Source organism: Triturus cristatus, chromosome 11 (genome assembly GCF_964204655.1).
Source record: "Triturus cristatus chromosome 11, aTriCri1.1, whole genome shotgun sequence".
In the NCBI taxonomy this organism is placed as follows: Eukaryota; Metazoa; Chordata; class Amphibia; order Caudata; family Salamandridae; genus Triturus; species Triturus cristatus.
Genome location: NC_140594.1, coordinates 1,180,738,419 through 1,180,757,698, shown reverse-complemented (window position 1 = coordinate 1,180,757,698; position 19,280 = coordinate 1,180,738,419). Strand labels below are relative to the sequence as shown.

Sequence of the window (19,280 nt, the reverse complement as noted above, 5' to 3'; positions counted from 1 at the left end):
ACCGAAACAAGCGCTGTCTCAGTGCCGTTCCTGAACGAAAACCCACCCCTCTGGATCTAGCAATTCATGTCCTCTAAAAAGGTAATGAGACGTTGAGCTGATATTCATCCCCTAGTTCTGCAGTGGTGAGGAGCAGAGAGACTGATCTTTCTCCTCCCTGTCCTAGGACCTAAAAGAGGCTTCTTTAACAATGGTTTGACAATACGTCTCTTACAACAGGTGGGCACAAGCCCGAGGAGAACATTTTAAGAGGCAAAGAAAGGACACTTGTGATCAGAGGCAGAGTGCATGCAAGACATCAGGAGACCAAGATTTAATTGAGGAAAGAAAATGGCATGTTTGAAAGTCTTCAACAGTGGAGAAAGCCTCCACTAATGTATCTTGCTGTAAAGTAGTTTGGGCACCTATCGGTCACAATGGGATACATTAGTTCTACTATTATCGTAGATAAGACGCATCATATCAGTGAAGAAAGAGGCAAGTCTGTCACACAACTCCTGCGCAGAAGGGATGGTGAAGGCCATGCTGGCTGAGCTGATGAGGTCTCTAAACATTGCTTGAGCTGAGTTTGCAGGTGTTTGAATTAGTTGCTCCTAATAGTTAGATCTGATAAATGTGCTTCTTATAGAGTTTGAGCTGAGTTGTGTGTGTCTGAAGAGAGTTGGAAGAGTAGGGCTCACTCCACTTTTTATCTCTGCCCACTGTATCGAGGTCTGTGTGCCCTCAGTTCAGTGGGTACCAGTGGTAAGCCACGGCATGCTACCTAGATGGGATTAAAGGGTGGACACCGTGAGAAGCCTCTGGAGAATGGAGGATAGTGGGAGAGATTGACAAGGAAGAATTGTATATGCCGTGGTTAGTGTAGGTGCCAGGCTGAAGAGAAGAAATGGAGGGGGCCACTGGGGGTGGATGTAGAGTGACTGTCTCACAGATAACATGTTGCCTTCAGTGGACACAAGAAGACACAAGGACACCACATACCACCTCCACAAGATACTGTGTACAGGATAGAATGCTAACACCCCCCCTGAAGATTACACCCATCATACAAGAGCAGTGGCATACACTGAGGCATTGTGCTGGCAGGAAGTGACAATCAGCCAACATATATCAATTGCCCAGTCACCCTCCTATAAACTTATAAGAATTATTTTAGACTTTTAAGCCCAGGGAAGGACAGAGGTTGTTTGTTTGGCCAATGACCAGTGGCGAAACACCTTCCTTGTGGTGCCGCATCTGGCATTTATTCTACTTGATTTATTTTGCATTTTCATAAAGCACAACTCAACCAAGGAGGTGCCAGGGTACAATACGAGTGGGTTAAGATTAACCCCTAACATATAACCCATAATTAACAACGAGAAGAACATCCGAGGTATTGGCAACAACATAATTTCAGAACCAGTTCTTACTAAGATGTAGAGACCGGAGAGAAACAGTAAAAGACAAAAAGGAAGAGAAAAAGAAAGGAGGCAGATAGTTGAGGAGTTTAGGAAAATGAGAACTTTGAGGCAAAAAAAGGACTAAGAAAGAACTTGAGGTGAGGGCCTTTGGGTTGAGAAGAGCTAAGATGAGGTAAAGCATAAGCAACGTAGAATACAGAGACAGGGAGAGATAAGAGGGTGGCAGGGGGATGGTCTATTTAAGAGAAGGGTAAGAGTCCGTAAAGGAAAGATAATAAGCAAGAAGGAAGGGAATGGATAGATTCGAGTGAGATGTCTCAAGTAGTAAGGACATTGGGGGTCGCGTGAAGAGAAATGGCTGAAATGGAAGAGGGGGACAAGGAAAAAGAGAGAAGGAGGAGGCCAGAGAATAAAACTAACTCATGTGCATCTTGAAGAACTTTGTTTTCAGTACTTTGAGACACTCAAAGGGGTCTTTAGAGCATCTCAGATCACCCATCGTTGAGGTCCAGCTGGTGTGGGCTGCACCGGAGGCGCTGCCGGCCCCGAGACCCTTTGGCTTTGACCCGATTCATACTTTGTCAACTCCACTTTTTTTTAGTATTGGTTGCATTAGAATCACGCCTCTCTTTAAAATAGTTTCATTTTACTCCCTAAAGATCTGTGATTTGGAAATCAGTCGTTCTGAGCTCCACAGTAGCTTTGCCTTTATGTTATGTTATGTTATGTTATGTTATGTTAAGTGGAATTTATAGAGCGCACTGACACCGAGGGTTTCCTGGCGCTGAAAGACAGAGGAGAGTCTGGGGGGTCAAAGGGGGTGGGAGTTAGCCGGGTAAGGGGAAGAGGAAGGTTTTGAGCAGTTTGTAGGTTATAGTAGTAGGAAAGGCGGAAGTCGTGAGATTGTAAATTTGAGTTCAATCCCTCGAGACCCAATCCTTGTCCATGGCTTTCACGGATTGCTCCAGAGGAGACTTCACAGCCACACTTCCGCGTTTCAGTTTAAACTCTACATACCTATGAAAGACACCTGTGATGTAGAATGTGTTATTGTTGCAGCCACAGATAAATTGTTATTGTATTGAAAGGAAAAGACAACTGAGCTCAGGAGTTTGATTTAAATCGCTGTATATATTTTATTTGCACCAAATGTGGCTTTGCATTCGAGAAAATGACACATGGCTGAAACATAAAAACACCGTAAATAGTTTTATTGCATTTGAAACCCTTGTGTGTCCCTTTAGGGCCTTCTGTGGAGTGCAGAGTCAGAAGGTAACAGAAGAATCGGTTCCCTTTGGTTCTCATTCACGCTCCCTGCTGTGCACCGTATACGTCATTAAAATAATGAGCTTCATTCCTTTAATTGATTAGTTTTGATCAGTTAAATGAGCGTGCTCAGTGGAGTGCCTAGGCACTCAAAGCAGCAAGAGCTTGTAGCTGTGTACCTCACTGTATGATTATACTGCGCCTGTGCACCTGGGTTTGCATACATATCCCAAGATGCATTGCAATCTGTCAACACTATAGTTTTCTTTTGAGCTTTAAACCTGACTCGGTGCCTGTCTGCCAATGAAATACAAGCGTGGTTTGCTTGTCCTTGAGCATGGATCTGAGTCTGGTGCCACCATCGACAAGGCAGACACTCAGAGTATGTGCGTGAGTGCTGGTCTCAGCGCAGCGTACAATGCAAGCTGTCTGTATGGGTAAACTCATGGGGGCCGGTGAACAAAGGGTCTCCGCACTTGTGGTAGAGCCCCACACTCATGAGGGTGGTCCTGCACCAGTGGCGGAGGCCCCGCAGCCGTGACAGGGGGTTCTGCACTAGTGGCGGGGGGTTCTGCACAAGTGGCGGAGGCCCTGCAGTAGTGGCCAGGGGGTCTTGCACTTGTGGTAGAGCCCCACACTCATGACAGGTGGTCCTGCACCAGTGGCGGAGGCCCCGCAGCTGTGACAGGGGGGTCCTGCACTTGAGACGGGGGTTCTGCACTAGTGGCAGAGGCCCGTAGTAGTGGCGGGGGGGTCCTGCACTTGTGGCTGGGGGTTCTGCACTAGTGGCAGAGGCCCCGCAGCCATGACAGGGGGGTCCTGCACTTGTGACGGGGGGTTCTGCACTAGTGGCGGAGGCCTCGCAGCCGTTACAGGGGGGTCCTGCACTTGTGACTGGGGGTTCTGCCCTAGTGGCGGAGGCCCCACAGTAGTGGCGGGGGGGTCCTGCACTTGTGGCACACGCCCCGCAGTAGTGGCGGGGGGGTCCTGCACTTGTGGCGCATGCCCCGCAGTAGTGGCGGGGGGGTCCTACACTTGTGACGGGGGGTTCTGCACTAGTGGCGGAGGCCCTGCAGTAGTGGCAGGGGGGTCCTGCACTTGTGGCGCACGCCCCGCAGTAGTGGCGGGGGGGTCCTACACTTGTGACGGGGGGTTCTGCACTAGTGGCGGAGGCCCTGAAGTAGTGGCGGGGGCGTCCAGCACTTGTGGCACAGGCCCCACAGTAGTGGCGGGGGGTTCTGCACCTGTGGCGCACGCCCCGCAGTAGTGGCGGGGGGGGGGGTTCCTACACTTGTGGCACAGGCCCCGCAGTAGTGACGGGGGGGTCCTGCACTTGTGGCACAGGCCTCGCAGTAGTGGCGGGGGGGGTCCTGCACTTGTGGCACAGGCCCCGCAGTAGTGGCAGGGGGGTCCTGCACTTGTGGCCCAGGCCCCGCAGTAGTGGTGGGGGGTCCTACACTTGTGGCACACGCCCCGCAATAGTGGCGGGGGGTCCTGCACTAGTGGCCGAGGCCCCACAGTCGTGGTAGGGGGCCCCATACTTGTGACGAGCAGTCTTGCACTCGTGACGAGCAGTCCCGCACTCATGGCCGGGTCCTGCACTCGTGGTAGGGGGTCTCGCACTCGTGGTTGGACCTCTCTACTGCAGTTACAGATTGCAGAGACTCCCCCACGACTGCGGGGCCTCCGCCACGAGTACTGAGGTCCTTTGTGAATCTGCCCCCCAGGGTGTATGGGAGTAAACACACAAGCCCAGAATTACAAAAATTGCACGGAATGCAGTGCCAGAGAGTTGCTGTGCTACGCTGAGTACAAGATAGAGCAGAACAGCACAGTGTTTTCAAAGTTATGGGGCAGCTGTGCTCTCTCCTGGTGTTGGCACACTTGTGGCACCCTAGCGCCCGCGCAGGCACCCTTGCATCATGGCGCAAGGGTACCTGTGTTGGTGGTCAGGATAGCATTTAAGGCTGGTTCCTCTTTATATGTGTGCTGCAGAATGCAGCACACGCGCAGGGGAAGTAAAGGGGATACATAAAGATATTCCTCCTTGTTGCACCAGCCCTGGGGAGGGCAGCTTCATGGTCCAAACCCATGAGTACAAGGCTTTCTAAATGTGAGTTTGGGTCAAAATCCATTGATGAATGTACAGGAACGCCCGTGCACCACCCATGGAACGCCCGTGCACCACCCATGGAACGCCCGCGCACCACCCATGGAACGCCTGCGCACCACCCATGGAACGCCCGCGCACCACCCATGGAACGCCCGTGCACCACCCATGGAACGCCCGTGCACCACCCATGGAACGCCCGTGCACCACCCATGGAACGCCTCCCTAATGCAAGGTAACCCACGGCAGCATTATGCGCTGTGTTGCATTACTTTTTCTTTTCAAAGCCACGCAGTGCAACGCAAATCGACATTTGAGTGCTTTGCAAATCCCAAAGTGGATTTTGCAGCGAGGATGAGCCTAATAAGTGATGCAACCCTGATGCAAACTCTTATTAAATCTGGGCCGCAGTCTATAGGCGGATGTGTCTGTAGCGTACGGGTGTCAGTACTCGACCTATAGAAATCAACGCATAGTGAAGCGAATACCCTGAGCTGACAGGAAACCCCTCAGGATCTATGAGTTAAAAGAGGGGGCGGTAGATGTCAGCATCTTCTTTTGAGGTGGGTCACAGGCGTCCGCCCTGAACCTATAGAACTGAAATGAGCCATCAATAAAAGACAGAACGAAAGCACATGGAACCTGATGTACAGAGTCTATGGGAGGTCTAAAGAAGGGAATCCACCAGTCTCTAGGAGTCCACATATGGGCACTGACTCCGAGTGCCACGGAACCCCGAGTAGGATTTACTGCACCTCGTATATTCCAATCTCCCGGTGGAAGCTTTTACTGTGTGTGGTAAATACCTCCTATTCTGAGTTTTGAAGAGTAAAATGAGGCATAACATGCAAAATCCGTTTTTTAACCGCACCTTAATCTGCATGTTTTCCTGTTTTTTATTGCACATTTATCCCCAATTAATATCAGGAGCTTTGACCTTCCAAACTCTGTTGAGAGAAGGCAACACCACAGGATTTCAATCCTGGTGCAAACTAATTCTCCTCCACTCTCAGACTCAGGGTCATAGAGGGAGACTCACTAGAAGGTCTGTAGCCATCAACCTATGGAGTCTCTGGAAGTCAACAAACTGTGGTTGCCGCATTCCATTTAGAGCTCGCCAGTAGTCGATCATCGGTGGTGGTCCCATCTGCCACAGGGCGGCCATATTTACTGCATTGGAAGGCCCACCCAACTTTGCTAGGAAAACCCAAAGCAGAGTTTCTATGGCCAGTCACCCGTGCTAAGAATGGGGGACGCACACAGGGAATTTTGCGATGGCCCACGGACTAGGAAAAAACTTAAACATGGGAGCCATTTATGTTTTTTGCAGGCATAAGCCCCGAATTTCAGGGACTGTTTCTGTGCAAAACAAAGCCATTCCTGACCTGATGGGAAGACATGATGGTCGTCTGGTAATACTGTTTCACCACAAGTGCTCCCACTGCACTTTCGGCCAAACGATCCTCGCGGATACCCAGGTGTGTCTAAACATAGTGTGTGGTCATCCAGCAGGAGGCCAGATGTACAGTGAAAAGGTGTGAGGATTCAAAGGGCCTGAATTATAGTTTGCCAGATGGTGGAGAGTTTGCAAGAATGGCGGAGGATCAGCTGCAGCCTGTCCTAATGGGCTGAGGGGCCACGCCCCCTCTCCTTTTGGCCACTATAAAGAATGTCTGTCAGGCTGAGCGAAGGTCAGCCTGACAGACAGACTTTATTTTTAGGTCTGGCAGGCAGGAGCTAGACATGTGCTAAATGTGCAGGCTCCAGGCTGCCTGAGCTGAATTTTGCCGGGCTGAAAATGTCACAGATCCTGTGGGCGTGACCTCTTCAGCCTGGAAAAGCACCTCAAGGCCCTCCCCCTTGTGAGAAGGGGAGCATCTCTGCTGCCTCGGTCCTGGAAAATTCAGTTCTAAGCCCTAAAGTGCTCATGGCCGAGTGTCAATCACTGACACCTCATTACAGAGTGGGGTGGGATCAGCAGTCTCACTGACCAGGGAGGGACTGCTGCCTTCTCTCATTGGCTGACCTAAGGTCAACCAATGAGGAAAGCCAGCAGACCCATCTCTCCTGGGATCTCAGAGGCAGAGCTGTGCAGGTAGGTATGATGCACATTTGGGAGTGTTGTGAATGCATGAGTGTGTATGTGTGCTTGTGTGGCCCCCACCCCCACCTCCCTAGTAAAAGTCACGGCTGTCACTGCGGAAGACATTAAATCCACCATACGAACAGTACTCCGTCTGTGAAATATAGCGATGAACGCAAGCCTAGCAGCCCAGCCCTGCCAGCCAGCACCATCTCTGTCCCTTGAAAGGAACCGCTGCCATGGCAGTTGCCTTCAAGTTAAAATAAGACTGGTTGGCTGGCCACCATCTGTTTTGATAGCTGTTCACCAAACCTTTATCTGTTTTTGTTTTTTCCAGAACAAATACCAAAAGCAGGAGTTAGCTTCTGAAAAAAAAGAAATTATTTCTCTCACCCGTGAGAGTTTTCTCCCAGGATTTGAAACATTATTTCTTTTTTTCTGGGTGATGGACAGGAAAAAAGGGCTTTACACCGTCCACCCTTCCTCTGACGGCCTCTACTCTGTCAGGCTATCAGGGGAAGCTTTCTGTAACTGAAGCCAATGGGGGGCTCTGTTGACAGAAACCTTGTGCTCTGCCCGACTCTAAATGAGGTGGACAGATCCAGGAATTGAGGAGATAGTACTCTGTCACATTTGCGATGGTGCACCCTCTCCGCCAAACTCTAAATAATTTCCAAAGTCTATAGCAGTGAAATCACAACCTTGAGCAATCCACACACGTCGCATATAGACGTCAACAAAGAGAACAGAAGGTCTTCAACACATAAGACTCATTCAGAGGACCAGGGGTGGATGCAAAGTGTTTAGGGCAGTGGAGGCACTCTGTGTGTGTGTTGAAGGCAGGCAGGGGCCCAGGGGTCAGTGGTTTGTGACAGGGGGCCAACTGCAGCTCTTCTTTGGAAGCAGTGGTTCTCACACCTGTAAACGAGGTAAGGGAAGCAAGGGGCTGGCACACTGGACATCCACCACTTTAGTGCCACCTCAGCTGATGTCATCCAATTAAGTTGATAGATATGAATGGGGTGTTGAGGCATGGCTGGCCCGCAGTGGACCGAGAGACGCCTGTTGGTCCTGAGTTATGTACGGCCACATCTCAGTTTAATGCTCCAATAGCATTAACCCCTAGGCAGGTTGAGCCCTAACTCATCAGACACAATAACCTGAGAACAAGTTGTGTTCCTTTTTGTGACACTGAACTCTATCATGTTTCATTATGGTACCAGTGGGTACACTATGAGCAGGCTAGAGGGGCACCATTTGTTCATAGAATCCAGCAGTTTCAGAGCTCATACATGTGTGCGCTGACATGTGGTACCAATATTGAGAGCCATGGTACATTTGCAAAAACTAGGAGTTGCAGTAAAGTCCACAAACTGGCTTTAATGTTACGGTGGTGGTATTCTGGAGATATTAATGAGGGGCACGTGTTCCACTGATGCAACTACTGAGGCTTCACTCTGAACAGACAAAAATCCTAAAAACCTAACAATGAAGTGAAGGTATCCGCTGTAAGACATGCATTCAGCATACTCTTGGAATCCATACCTGGGAGGAAGTCTGCATCCTGTCTTAAGGTCTGATTTATAGTTTGACAGATGGAGTTAAATCCAACAGGATAGCAGAGGACCACATCTCTGCCATCCTGAGGGACCTTACCCACAAATTTAGAGTTGTACACCAGTCCTGTGGACAACTGTTTACATTGACAGGACCCGCTGTTAAGGTGCTTTCTGTCAATTTACAAAACGTTTGATGGTTGGTACCATTACCCATGATGGCTGGCCATCAAACTTTTCAAAGGTTCTGCTTTTCAAAAACAAACTCCAAAATCTGGTTTGTTTTTGAAAATTAAATAGAAATAATGACCCCCCACAACCTGAGAGCTTTCTCGCTCAGAATGTGGGGGCCAACATTGTTTTTTTCTTGTCCCTTATGAGCAGGTTCTTTCTGGTGGTGACAGACATACAAAAAAAGTTATACACCGTCAATAGGGCGGACAATGTAAAGTCCTTCCTCTGACAGCCCGCTTCCCATTGTGCCGTCCAAGTAAGAATTCCGTTGGCGGAATCAATGGGCTCGGTCAACAGAATGTTTATGCCCTGCCTGACTCTAACTGAGGCTGTTAGACTGAGGGTTTGGTGGAGAGGGTACTCTGATGCATTTGCGAAGGAATAAGCCCTACGGCAAAACACTGAATCAAGCCATTAGTTATGCTGATAGACTCCCTGAGCTCAGCAACCCTGACGATTAATTCTGGTAATGTGGTCTCATGCCAAGAACAATGAGAATTGATAAAATCATGTTTTTACTGTCTAATGACTATCTCAGATGTCACTAGTCAATGAGTGCCTGATATATCACGGATAGGAGAGCATCCAATAATGCAGATCTACCAATACCTCAGCCTTTCTGGAGTTTCTGCAGGTCTGCAGACACTCCAGCTCTTGAAGAGTTGCTGTTCTGATGAAATGGTACAAAGTGCAGGGCTTCCAATGGAATGCCATATGTTGAACAGAATTCTGAATGTCACACCTCACAGGTTATCTGATATTTCATTACCCATAGGGTAAATGGAGAATGGCCAATGCTTCCAGATTGTCTGGCAATAGTCATTCTTTTAGAGTATATGATTTGTCAACGCTTGTAGAGTATCTGATGATATGTCAACATATGTGAAAAATCTGATGATATATCAATTCTTTTACAATCTCCAATGATAGGTCAACCCTTGTTGAGGGTCTGGTAATATTTTAACACCTGTTCAGTATCTGGTATTATGACCTCTTTTGAGTATCAGATTATGTTTCAGTGTCTGTGACGTATCCGGCAGTTCATCAATGTTTTACAATCTCCAATGATACATCAATGGTTGTTGAGTACTGATGATATCTCAATCCTATTTGTGTACGTGATGATATGTCAATACTTGCTAAGTATTAAAATATGTCAACACTTGTTAAGGGTATGCGGCCTTGCCTGTGCATCATGCTTGCCGATGGATAATTTCCTGCCTGCACTTCGCCACAGGATGAAACAGCATGGATGGGGCAGGAATAGAATAAAAAAGTACTAACAAACAAAAAAGAGCGAGGGCAAGTTGAAGGGGGTGGGTATGAATGGGACCCCAAAAAAGAAAGAAGAAAATGGGGAGCAGAGAGAGAATCCACCCCCGTAAAAAAAATAATCAGGCATGGTGTGGAGACTGAAGGAGTTTCAGTTAATGACTCGCCCATGGTCATGCCACCAGTCCTGGTACAAGCCAGAAGGTTCCACGAAGGGTCAGTCGACCAAAATAACACACAAGGAGTAGAGAGAGGAAGAACCAGTGAAGCAGCACCCTCACTATGGGCGATTTGCTGACGGAAAGCATGTCGGAGAGTCTCCTGTGGTCAGATATCCTACAATCCTTGTTAAATATCAGATCACAGGTCAAATCATGTTGAGCAATAGTTGTTTGGAGTGTGTGAAGATGCATCATTGAGAGAATGGCCAATATGTCAACATGTTTGCTGGTTATCTGATAGTTCAACGGTTGCCTGAAGTCCTGCAATCCTTTGTAGATAGATCGGTTGCTCCTTAAAGTGCCTGCTAAGCCATTACCAACAACTGATGAAATCTTTCTGGTTTCATAGCATCTGAGATGTCACCGCTTGCATATTTCCTGATGATTTGTCAATTCTGGCAGATGCTATTGTAGAGACTTGACAATATGCCACCCTTGTACCGTACATATGGCTATCAAATACACAGATTATTTACTTATCTTGCCTTTGCCGAGTATTTGATAATATTTCATTGCCTGTAGAGTGTCTGGTAATATGCCAATGCATGGAGAGTAGCTAGTGTAGACGTGGTTGCCTGTAGAGACAAGTTTATGTTCTCAGTTTATCTTCCAACCATTCCACGTAGTTTGACACTTTTGTGTAAACACCATAGACTTGTTTGCTTGCACATTCTTCAGGTCCTCCCCAGGAGACCAGCCCCTGCACAACCCAACGGTTGGTATCTGGGTCCTGCATGATAAAGGCACCGCCACTGTCCCCCAAGCATGTGTCCTTTCCACCCTCGTAGAACCCAGCACAGAACATGTTCTCGGTCACACTGTAATTTCCCGAGCGAGATTCATAACTGGTCTTGCACTCGGCATGCAGCACGACAGGTAACTTGACGTACTGAAGAATGTCAGAGAGCGTCCTCATCCCAGAGCTGATGACTTCATCAACAGTGACATTGGGGTTGGAGATGCCCCAACCAGCAACAAGGCCAAGAGTGTTGGGAAGAGGCCCTTCCATTTCATGGTCCAGCTGGGGGAGACAGAGCGGCAAAACGTACATGCTCAGGGTAACTTTATCCTTTAACTTAACCAGTGCTATGTCATGATTATAAATTTTAGGATCAAAGTCATCATGTAAGATGATTCTCTCCACTGTCCTGTTGACTGCGTCCATCTTATTGCGCACATCATGCAGTCCCAAGTAGACGGTGACATGCTCCTTCGAGACAGGGATCACCGTGCTGTCTCGGCGCTGGGAACGTAGGACATGAGCCGCTGTCAGAACCCAAGATGGAGATAAAAGAGCTCCTCCCCCAAACCACTTCTCTTCTGGCACTCTGGAGAGATCTTCCACCACAATGAGAACCTGCCATGGAAAGTAACCAGGCTCGGCGTTCCTTCCACCTATGATACGTTTAATCACACCTGGCAGAGGGCGGGTCGGCTGACCACACACTGTCAAGACAAAGAAAAGAAGACACGTTAATAAAATCAATTCATGCTGGCAAACACTAAGCAGGTACCTCAATCAATCAATCAGGAATTATTGATCACAGCAAATCACCCGGGTACTTAAGTATTTATTTGAACATGGCTGATTATTATTGATTACATTAGTCGGACCTCAGATTTGGCAACCCCCCTTTACAAGTCTGCATAGGCATTCATTGTGGCTTCGGCTATCTGAAATAACCATTCGTCCCTTCCCGATGGGTCGTCTGAGTGCTATTGGGCATGATAGCTAAATAATGAATGATTGAGAGGGCATGAGCGCAGTGGAATTACAAGTAGAATAGGAGAACTGTTGTCTGGACATCAAACACTTACACATTTCTCTATGAGTAAGACTTCTACTCCTTCCATCATAAGGCCTCTTTGACAATAATCCCACAATTCTGCAGATAACAGATGTCTCTCTTACCCTTCTAACTGATTCTCATAGCATTGACCTCCAACACACTGTATTGGTGAGCAAGCATGCGAGTCCATGGCTTGGTCTTCTAACAATAAGTGCATTAACCCTCTGAGCACTCCATTGTGTCAACGGCTTTTTATTCCTCCATTTAATGCTAAGAAGACACCCTTATATCTAGGTACTCTGATATTCATGTTCTTTTTTTGAGAATGAGATAAGTTGACCTAGGTGGTCTAATATACTTGCATTCCAGAGTGGTGTGTGAGTTTAGGCAACGCAACCCATTATTGCATTGGTAAAAATTTGAATATCATAAGGGTGAGGGTTTGATCCCTTTTTTTTCGCATCTTTAGTCTGCATAATAACCCATGGTAGTTCAGTTCTAGAGCAAGTTCTACAAAGACAGCAAGCTAGAAACCCAAACTGTTCGATGAACACTTAATTGACATAATAATAGGCTCAACTGACATTCTTCAGGAAATAATGTGTCTATATATTTCCAAAGAATATTCAACCAGAAATGCACCTCACTGATATCTAGCCAAATCATCAAAACCATTAGACCGTAAATATGCCTCTCCTATTTGGTGTTGCCAAGGCTCTGGAATTTAGGCAGGCCCATGATCCCCCATTTTATGTAGCTTGGAATCTCTTGATACAGATGAGCATCAATTTGAGTTCAGAGGGTGAAAGTGGGGAGTTCTGAAGACTCGTGCAAATCATAGTCCTTTTCACAGTTGAGGGGCTGAGAGAGTGGACCCCTGTGTCCAGGTCTAGCCATAAAAACCTCGTTTGCGGTGTCTGCTCCAGACATTACAGTGAAAACAAATATCAGTACATTTTCAAGGTCATTACTTTCAAGAAATTGATTTGAAATCCAAATTTATACCAACAAACATATAGCAATGTGATTTTCCCCATGCAAATCAGCTGTTGAATTGAATTTCCATTGATCATTGGAAGAAATTGGTGATTCTTTTTGACGGTGAAGTGATTTAATTTGATTTTGGTGCCATTGGTCATGCATAGGGTATTCATACTTCCGGAGATTTTACCTGACGTGTCTGTGGACGTGGACCAAGTCTTCTTTAGTTTGGTGGTTCAGACCGATGGTGCTGAAGGTTTCATTTTCATTCTCATCACAATTTCAGGGATTTTTTGTGTAAAGAGCCATCAGGGGACCTCTAAAGGTTTTGGAGCAATAGGGTAAGAATTTGGAGGTTCTTGGCTTCTCATACGGACTGTGTTCATGAGCTTTCTTGCTCTTCTGTTCAGCAAGCTGCAATGGCCACCAATTCTCCAGGAAACCAGGGAGGTAGGAGGGAGCTGGCAGCCGTGTGTTGTGCTATGTGCTAAGGAGTCCTTATGGAAGAGAAGTGACTAGGGTGACAGTGTCTGGTGGTACCCAGAGTCTATTTTTGGGAGCAGAAAGGAAATTGCTGCCTATAAGCATCCAGTGCAACAGCCTTGCAGTTATCAGTTTTGGTGGGAAAAATAGTTTTTCTGCTTTTTGACCTTAACACCACATGCAACCACTAACACTCGATCACTGACCACACACACCTCCACATCTCAATGTCCACTCTGCCAAGGCCATTATTAGCACTCTAGTGCTCCATAAAAACAGTCACTCCCTGTGCCTTCCTCATGACAAGAAACAAGTTCACCGCCTGCATGACTGAAGTAGCTAACTGGATGAAAGCCAACTGTGTCAGGCTCAACAAAGATAAGACAGAAGTAGTGTTCTTTGGCATGAGCACCCCACGAGTTACACGCCCAGGGGAAAAAAATGGTTTAGCAACTGGTCTCCCCTTTCTGTTCCCGGAAGCCAGCCTATTTTCCTGAACAAAGTGGCACCCCCTCTGGAATGTGGTTGCCATTTTGGGCCAGCACTCTGTGTGGCTTCCTGAGAGTGGGATGTAACACCTCCCCCTGCGGCAGGCCTCTATTGTTCATGTGCTTGGAAGTCATTTGCACTCCGCCCCAGGAGGGCAGAAGGCTGTCTGGTGGCCAACATCTGTGAATGACTACTGGAAAAACTGGGCACACTCTGGCAAGTTTCTAAAGTTGCTTTTCCTTAAAAGTGACATTACATTTGACTCAGGCATCAAGTCAGGTTTAATGCTATGAATAATTTGATATCTTGAAGTACCTATTTTAGTAGTCTGGTTCGGAAGTTATCAAGGCTGGGATGCAGCTGGTAACTCTGTACTTGCCAATGGGGCTAGTAGCCTTTCCAGAGTAAAAACAAAAGTTTGGGGTTTTTACTGTTAGGACATATAGATGTATGTGCCCTACCCAATGATATACAGCTTCCTCCCGTAAGGCTCGATAGGCCCTCCTTAGTGGTTTAGAATATATTATTCAGGGAAAAATGGGCTTTGCCATTGGATTAAATGGCAAAGTCCAAATAGCAGTTTAAAATTGCTCCTCTGGGCTACAGTGGCCGGCTGGGAGCCATGTTGTACTTTGTCACAGTCAGGGTGGCACAATCAGTGGGTGGACACTTTAACTTGCAGGTCATGGGTACCTTTGGTACTACATACTAGCGACTCATAAGTAGCTTAATTAATGCTGATTAGAGGTAGCCAATTCAATATACACCTTGGAAAGGATTAGAGCAACGACACTGAGGGCTGGTTGGTAGGCCTTGTGCACTCTCAGAGTCGAAAAACCAGCAGCATCAGTCACAAACTTTTGAGGCGATCAAGCAAAAACAGGCATTTCCTTATAGTACCCATTTCCTGATTCTCCGTCTGCCCGTGGTACCCTTTTCCTTGGCCCCTCGTTCCACATGGCTATGTACGTGTGCAAAGCAAAACCAAAGGGGATGATGGACGGAGTGTTGAACATTGCAAGCACTCACCCCCAGTCAACTAATCTGGGTTTAATCCATCATCATTCTTTAGCTCACTCCGCCACCCCAGTTCAGCCATGGCCATATGCAAATATGTCTGACCCTGTGCCTCATGGGAACAGTCCAGCCCGAACTGCCAAGCCATGTCTTCCCTGGACCGGAAACAAGCATCCTGGGACCGGTTTCTGGCTAATCAGCCGTCATCAGCCAGGCTAGCTTGAATCCAGTGGCAAAGTGAGCACGGGACCCACGTCTGGGCATAGCATGCCAACTTAGGGCGAACAAAGCAAAACCAAAGGGGATGATGGCGTGTTGAATAATGCAAGCACTCACCCCCAGTCAATGTACATGTACGTGTGCCCCACTCCCCCATGGCACCATTCCTCCTACCCTTTGTCCCCCAGTTGTCCTTGGTGCCTCCCTCTTTAGGACTCATTTCCCTATACCCCCTTCCCCCTGGCACCTGTTCTTGTGCTCCCCTCCCCCCATGTCTCTCATTCCTCTGACCCGCTTCCCCTCCCCGCTGCAGCCAGTCTCCTGTGATCACCATCCCTCCCCGGGCCCCCTCTTCACACATTGTAGCCCTGCATGAAATACAGGGTGTATTTATCCTTCTGAAACATTGAAATCTCCCTTGTATCTCCCCTGCCGTCCTCTGCTCCAGTCAGCCAGTAAATAAAATCTTTATTCCGTCAAAACAGGACCATAAAAGCACAGATTAAAATATCGATATCACTTAGTAAAAAAAAAAAAATCATTATTAGCATGTCTTAAAAAGATGAACAGACATAACAGCATTAAAATATGTAGGCGCGCCCGCTAAGTGAAGACAGCTTAGAGCACAGTAGTAAGCCAGCCCATCCTCACCCCTAAAACAAAGGCCCCAATTCAACCTATTGGGGTTTTTAAATCCCCTGTCTTATCCCTCCTCTCCCCTCTCACTTTTGTATTTCTCTGTATTCATCTCCCTCTAGTATTTTAATGTCTCTCTCAGATACCTCCCTTGTCCTTCTGCTCCGGTTTGCGTGGGGGAGGTCAGTAAACACGTCTCAAATCTCTCCGCACCCTCATCTGCTGTTTTTACACCCCAATAGTTCTTACGGTCCCTCTCGGATCTCCTGGTGTTATACACATGAGGTAATTCATCAAACATCTCCCTCGTCCCTCTTAGATTGGAGTTTTTTAATTGTCGCCTCGTATCTCGCCTCTCCCTCGTACCCCAGGGGTACTGACATGTCTCTCTCACACTTCCATGTCACCCCTCCACTGTTGCTGCATATATATACCCATGAGCACTTCAACGTATGGACCACTCTTCTACAGTTGGTTTTTTTTTTTTATGCCTTCTCTTCCTGATCTTCTTCTTCTGCTATATTACACTCTTGAGATATCTAAATCTCTCTCTCATCCCCCCTTTTGTCCCTCAAAAACATACTTCTGCCAATTCTTGTCCCTCCACATCAACTCTAGCCCATGAATACTTCCTGCTGTAAGTCTGGTGGCCATGGGAAAAGGAGCCATGTCTGCTGCTCTCGGAGCAGGAGTCAGGGACCCAGGGTTAGCATACACACTGGGAGAGAAGTGTTTATGTTACAGCAGCCTCCAGCAGCTTCCGCTGCTCATTACTGGAGAATCCCAGGGGCTGGCCCTGCCTTATCGAGCAATTATTAAACACAGGAGATCTCTACCCCGCCAGCATCCCGGTCCAGAGTTACTAACAAGCTCCACTGAAGCCAGTGGGGTGGACTCTGTCTAGTGGACGCACGCCCACTTTAACACCAACATAGGGAAAAAAAAAATATATATATATACATATATACACATATAGATACACATAAATATATGCATATATATGTATATATATGCACACATATGTATTTCTATATATATATGCACGCAGCTGAAGGAAAGCGCACACTCAAGGGGAATATGCTTAGCAGATGAAATGTATTCCCAGTTACGCGTTTCGACTGCGAACAGTCTTGATCACACACTGTGCCAATGCAAACTTGTTTACATAGAAACTACAAAACCTAGAAAAAGGACTAAAACAGTAGTGAATCTAGTATTTCAAACTTCTGTGGCAGACATCTTTCAGTTTGTTACAGTTACCTTGCATTTAATGCATCGAAAAAAAACTGCAGGGTATTTAACCAAATGGTTAACTACCCTCCCATATCATATACACACCGGTGTCATATATGTTCTGCCAATTCATATGGAACACACATCAACATAGATGGCGGCCATCTTAGAACCTCCAAATGCAGGTACGATGTAATTTGTACTAATGTACACTCGGTTTCACATGAATGTACATAGTCAATTTACATGCACAATTCAAAATCGTACCAGCATTTTGGCGGATATATATATATATATATAGTATATTGATTAATAGTACCAATTATGTTGTCTAAGTGATCCAATGTCATGTATGGATTTATATTTATTTGCACACGGTGTGACTCACATCTCTCCCCTTGTATAGGGGGAGGGGTACGGGACAAGTGACTGAACTGTAATGTTATATTGTTCCTAAAATCCCAAAACATTTTTTAAACCATAAAAAAGAAAAAAAAACATATTTACATTGACAGATCACACATACAACTGGCACACACAGATCAACAGATAAACAGGCCCCTTAGACACAGAGACACAGGGATCCATGCACACAGACCACGAGCATGCAGTCGTCCAAGGACACAGACCAAGACATCTTATCTAGTTTGCCGGTGTAGACATTATGCTGCTTTCAAGCCTCCTGAATGCTCTCGAGGGAACAAGAGGTGAAAATGGGGGAATAAGTGAGGGAATGAGAAACAAGATGTATGAATCCAATGTTAGATTAACAGATGACCTGTGCACACGTTTAAGGTATCAGCAGTATAAATTACTGTATGTAATGAACAAAGAAATCAATAAAACAATGATCAGATGGCGTAGTTTCTTTCTTTGTGGATTTAACCGGTGATCAAATGCCCAGCCAACACGTGTTTCGTCAGGGTGTGAACCCTACGACTTCTTCAGGGCTAATGGACAAAGAGGGCAGTAATAATAAATCACTCCGCCTGTTGTAATTCCGCCCCAGCTGTGGAAGGGTAGATCATTCCCAGGAGGCGCAACGAGTAGAATACGGTAAGTACCAGAGTCAAAGCACACAAAGTGTGATGCGGGGTAAGACAAGCGAGTACGCCAGCGTATGAAGGAATAACACGTGTTTTGTCAGGGTTTGAACCCACAACTTCTTCAGGGCTAATGGACAAAGAGGGCAGGAATGATAAATCACTCCGCCGGTTGTAATTCCATCCCGGCTGTAGAAGGGAGAATCAATCCCAGGAGGGGCAACGAGTAGAAAATGGTAAGTACCAGAGTCAAAGCACGTAAAATAAGGTGTGGGTTGAGCCAAGCGAGTACGCCAGCGTATGAGGGAGTGCAGCGTCCAACGTTCTTCACCAAAGTGACGGGCGAGCGGAAGAGGAACCTCGGATTCCGGTCAGCAAGGATGAAGCAAGAGGCAGGCAGGGGAGGTAGAAGTGACAGAGAGGCAGCAAACATTGTGAGGAATCAAGGTCTGAGCATGAGTAAAGAAAGAGACGTACCAGACAGAGAGATGACAGAGCCTCGAGACCCCCACCAGTGACGTGCTGCGCTTTACAAATGCTTGATTGATTGATTGATTGATGTCCGGTGCAGCCGCAGAGATCCAGGCAGCCATGCACAAGGACAACACACAGATGCCGACACGTAGACACAGCAGGCACACACACCGGAATCGGAAGTATCACTCTCATGGGAATTCCCTATTTTCTTGCCCATTCTACCGAGTTTCAACAGGTGAAATCTCTGTTCGTTCATTCTTTAATTCATTTTCTCATTCACCCACTCAACAATCCATATAATAACACAAACAAAATAGCCAGTCAATGAGGAGGCACTGCAATAAAAATAAAAATAAAAGCCAGTCCTATTGGCTTTACCATTGCTTGCAAGGGTTGTACTGGGAGTGTAGATGGCTTTGTAAAAACGACTGGGTCACCCCTTTCATGTCAAGCTTGCGCTTGGATCTTTCCTTCCATTCTCAGGCACACCTCCTCAGGCAGCAGTGTCTGAAGCCGAGATGCGCCCCCGCGGCTCAAGCGCCTGGATACCCTCTCGGGTGATTAGTGAGCTATACAAATCAACATAACAAAACATAACACAAGACATGGTGGGATGTTGTTCACTTGTGATACTTTGGCAATGCAGATCACTGCTGTGATGGATACACCAGGCTCCACCTTGTCATGGAAGGTCTACATATTTTCTCTTCCGTAGAACATTCCTTGCAGCCATCAGCACATTGAAATGACCAGATCTCTTCAGAAAG

At 47.0% G+C, this 19,280-nt stretch overlaps 1 protein-coding gene across 2 annotated transcripts in view; it reads right to left on the bottom strand.

The window, feature by feature from the left end:
- Positions 1-19,280, bottom strand: part of MASP1 (MBL associated serine protease 1) — a 322,051-nt gene that overhangs the window by 104,644 nt on the left and 198,127 nt on the right. The window contains exon 11 of one of the 2 annotated variants that reach the window (XM_085635901.1): positions 9,899-11,591. The exons of the other annotated variant lie outside the window; for it this stretch is intronic. Coding sequence (XP_085492027.1) covers positions 10,735-11,591 — 857 coding nt within the window. The 3' untranslated portion in view covers positions 9,899-10,734. Of the gene's footprint in view, positions 1-9,898; positions 11,592-19,280 lie in introns of those variants that run through there. 2 annotated transcript variants of the gene reach the window in all.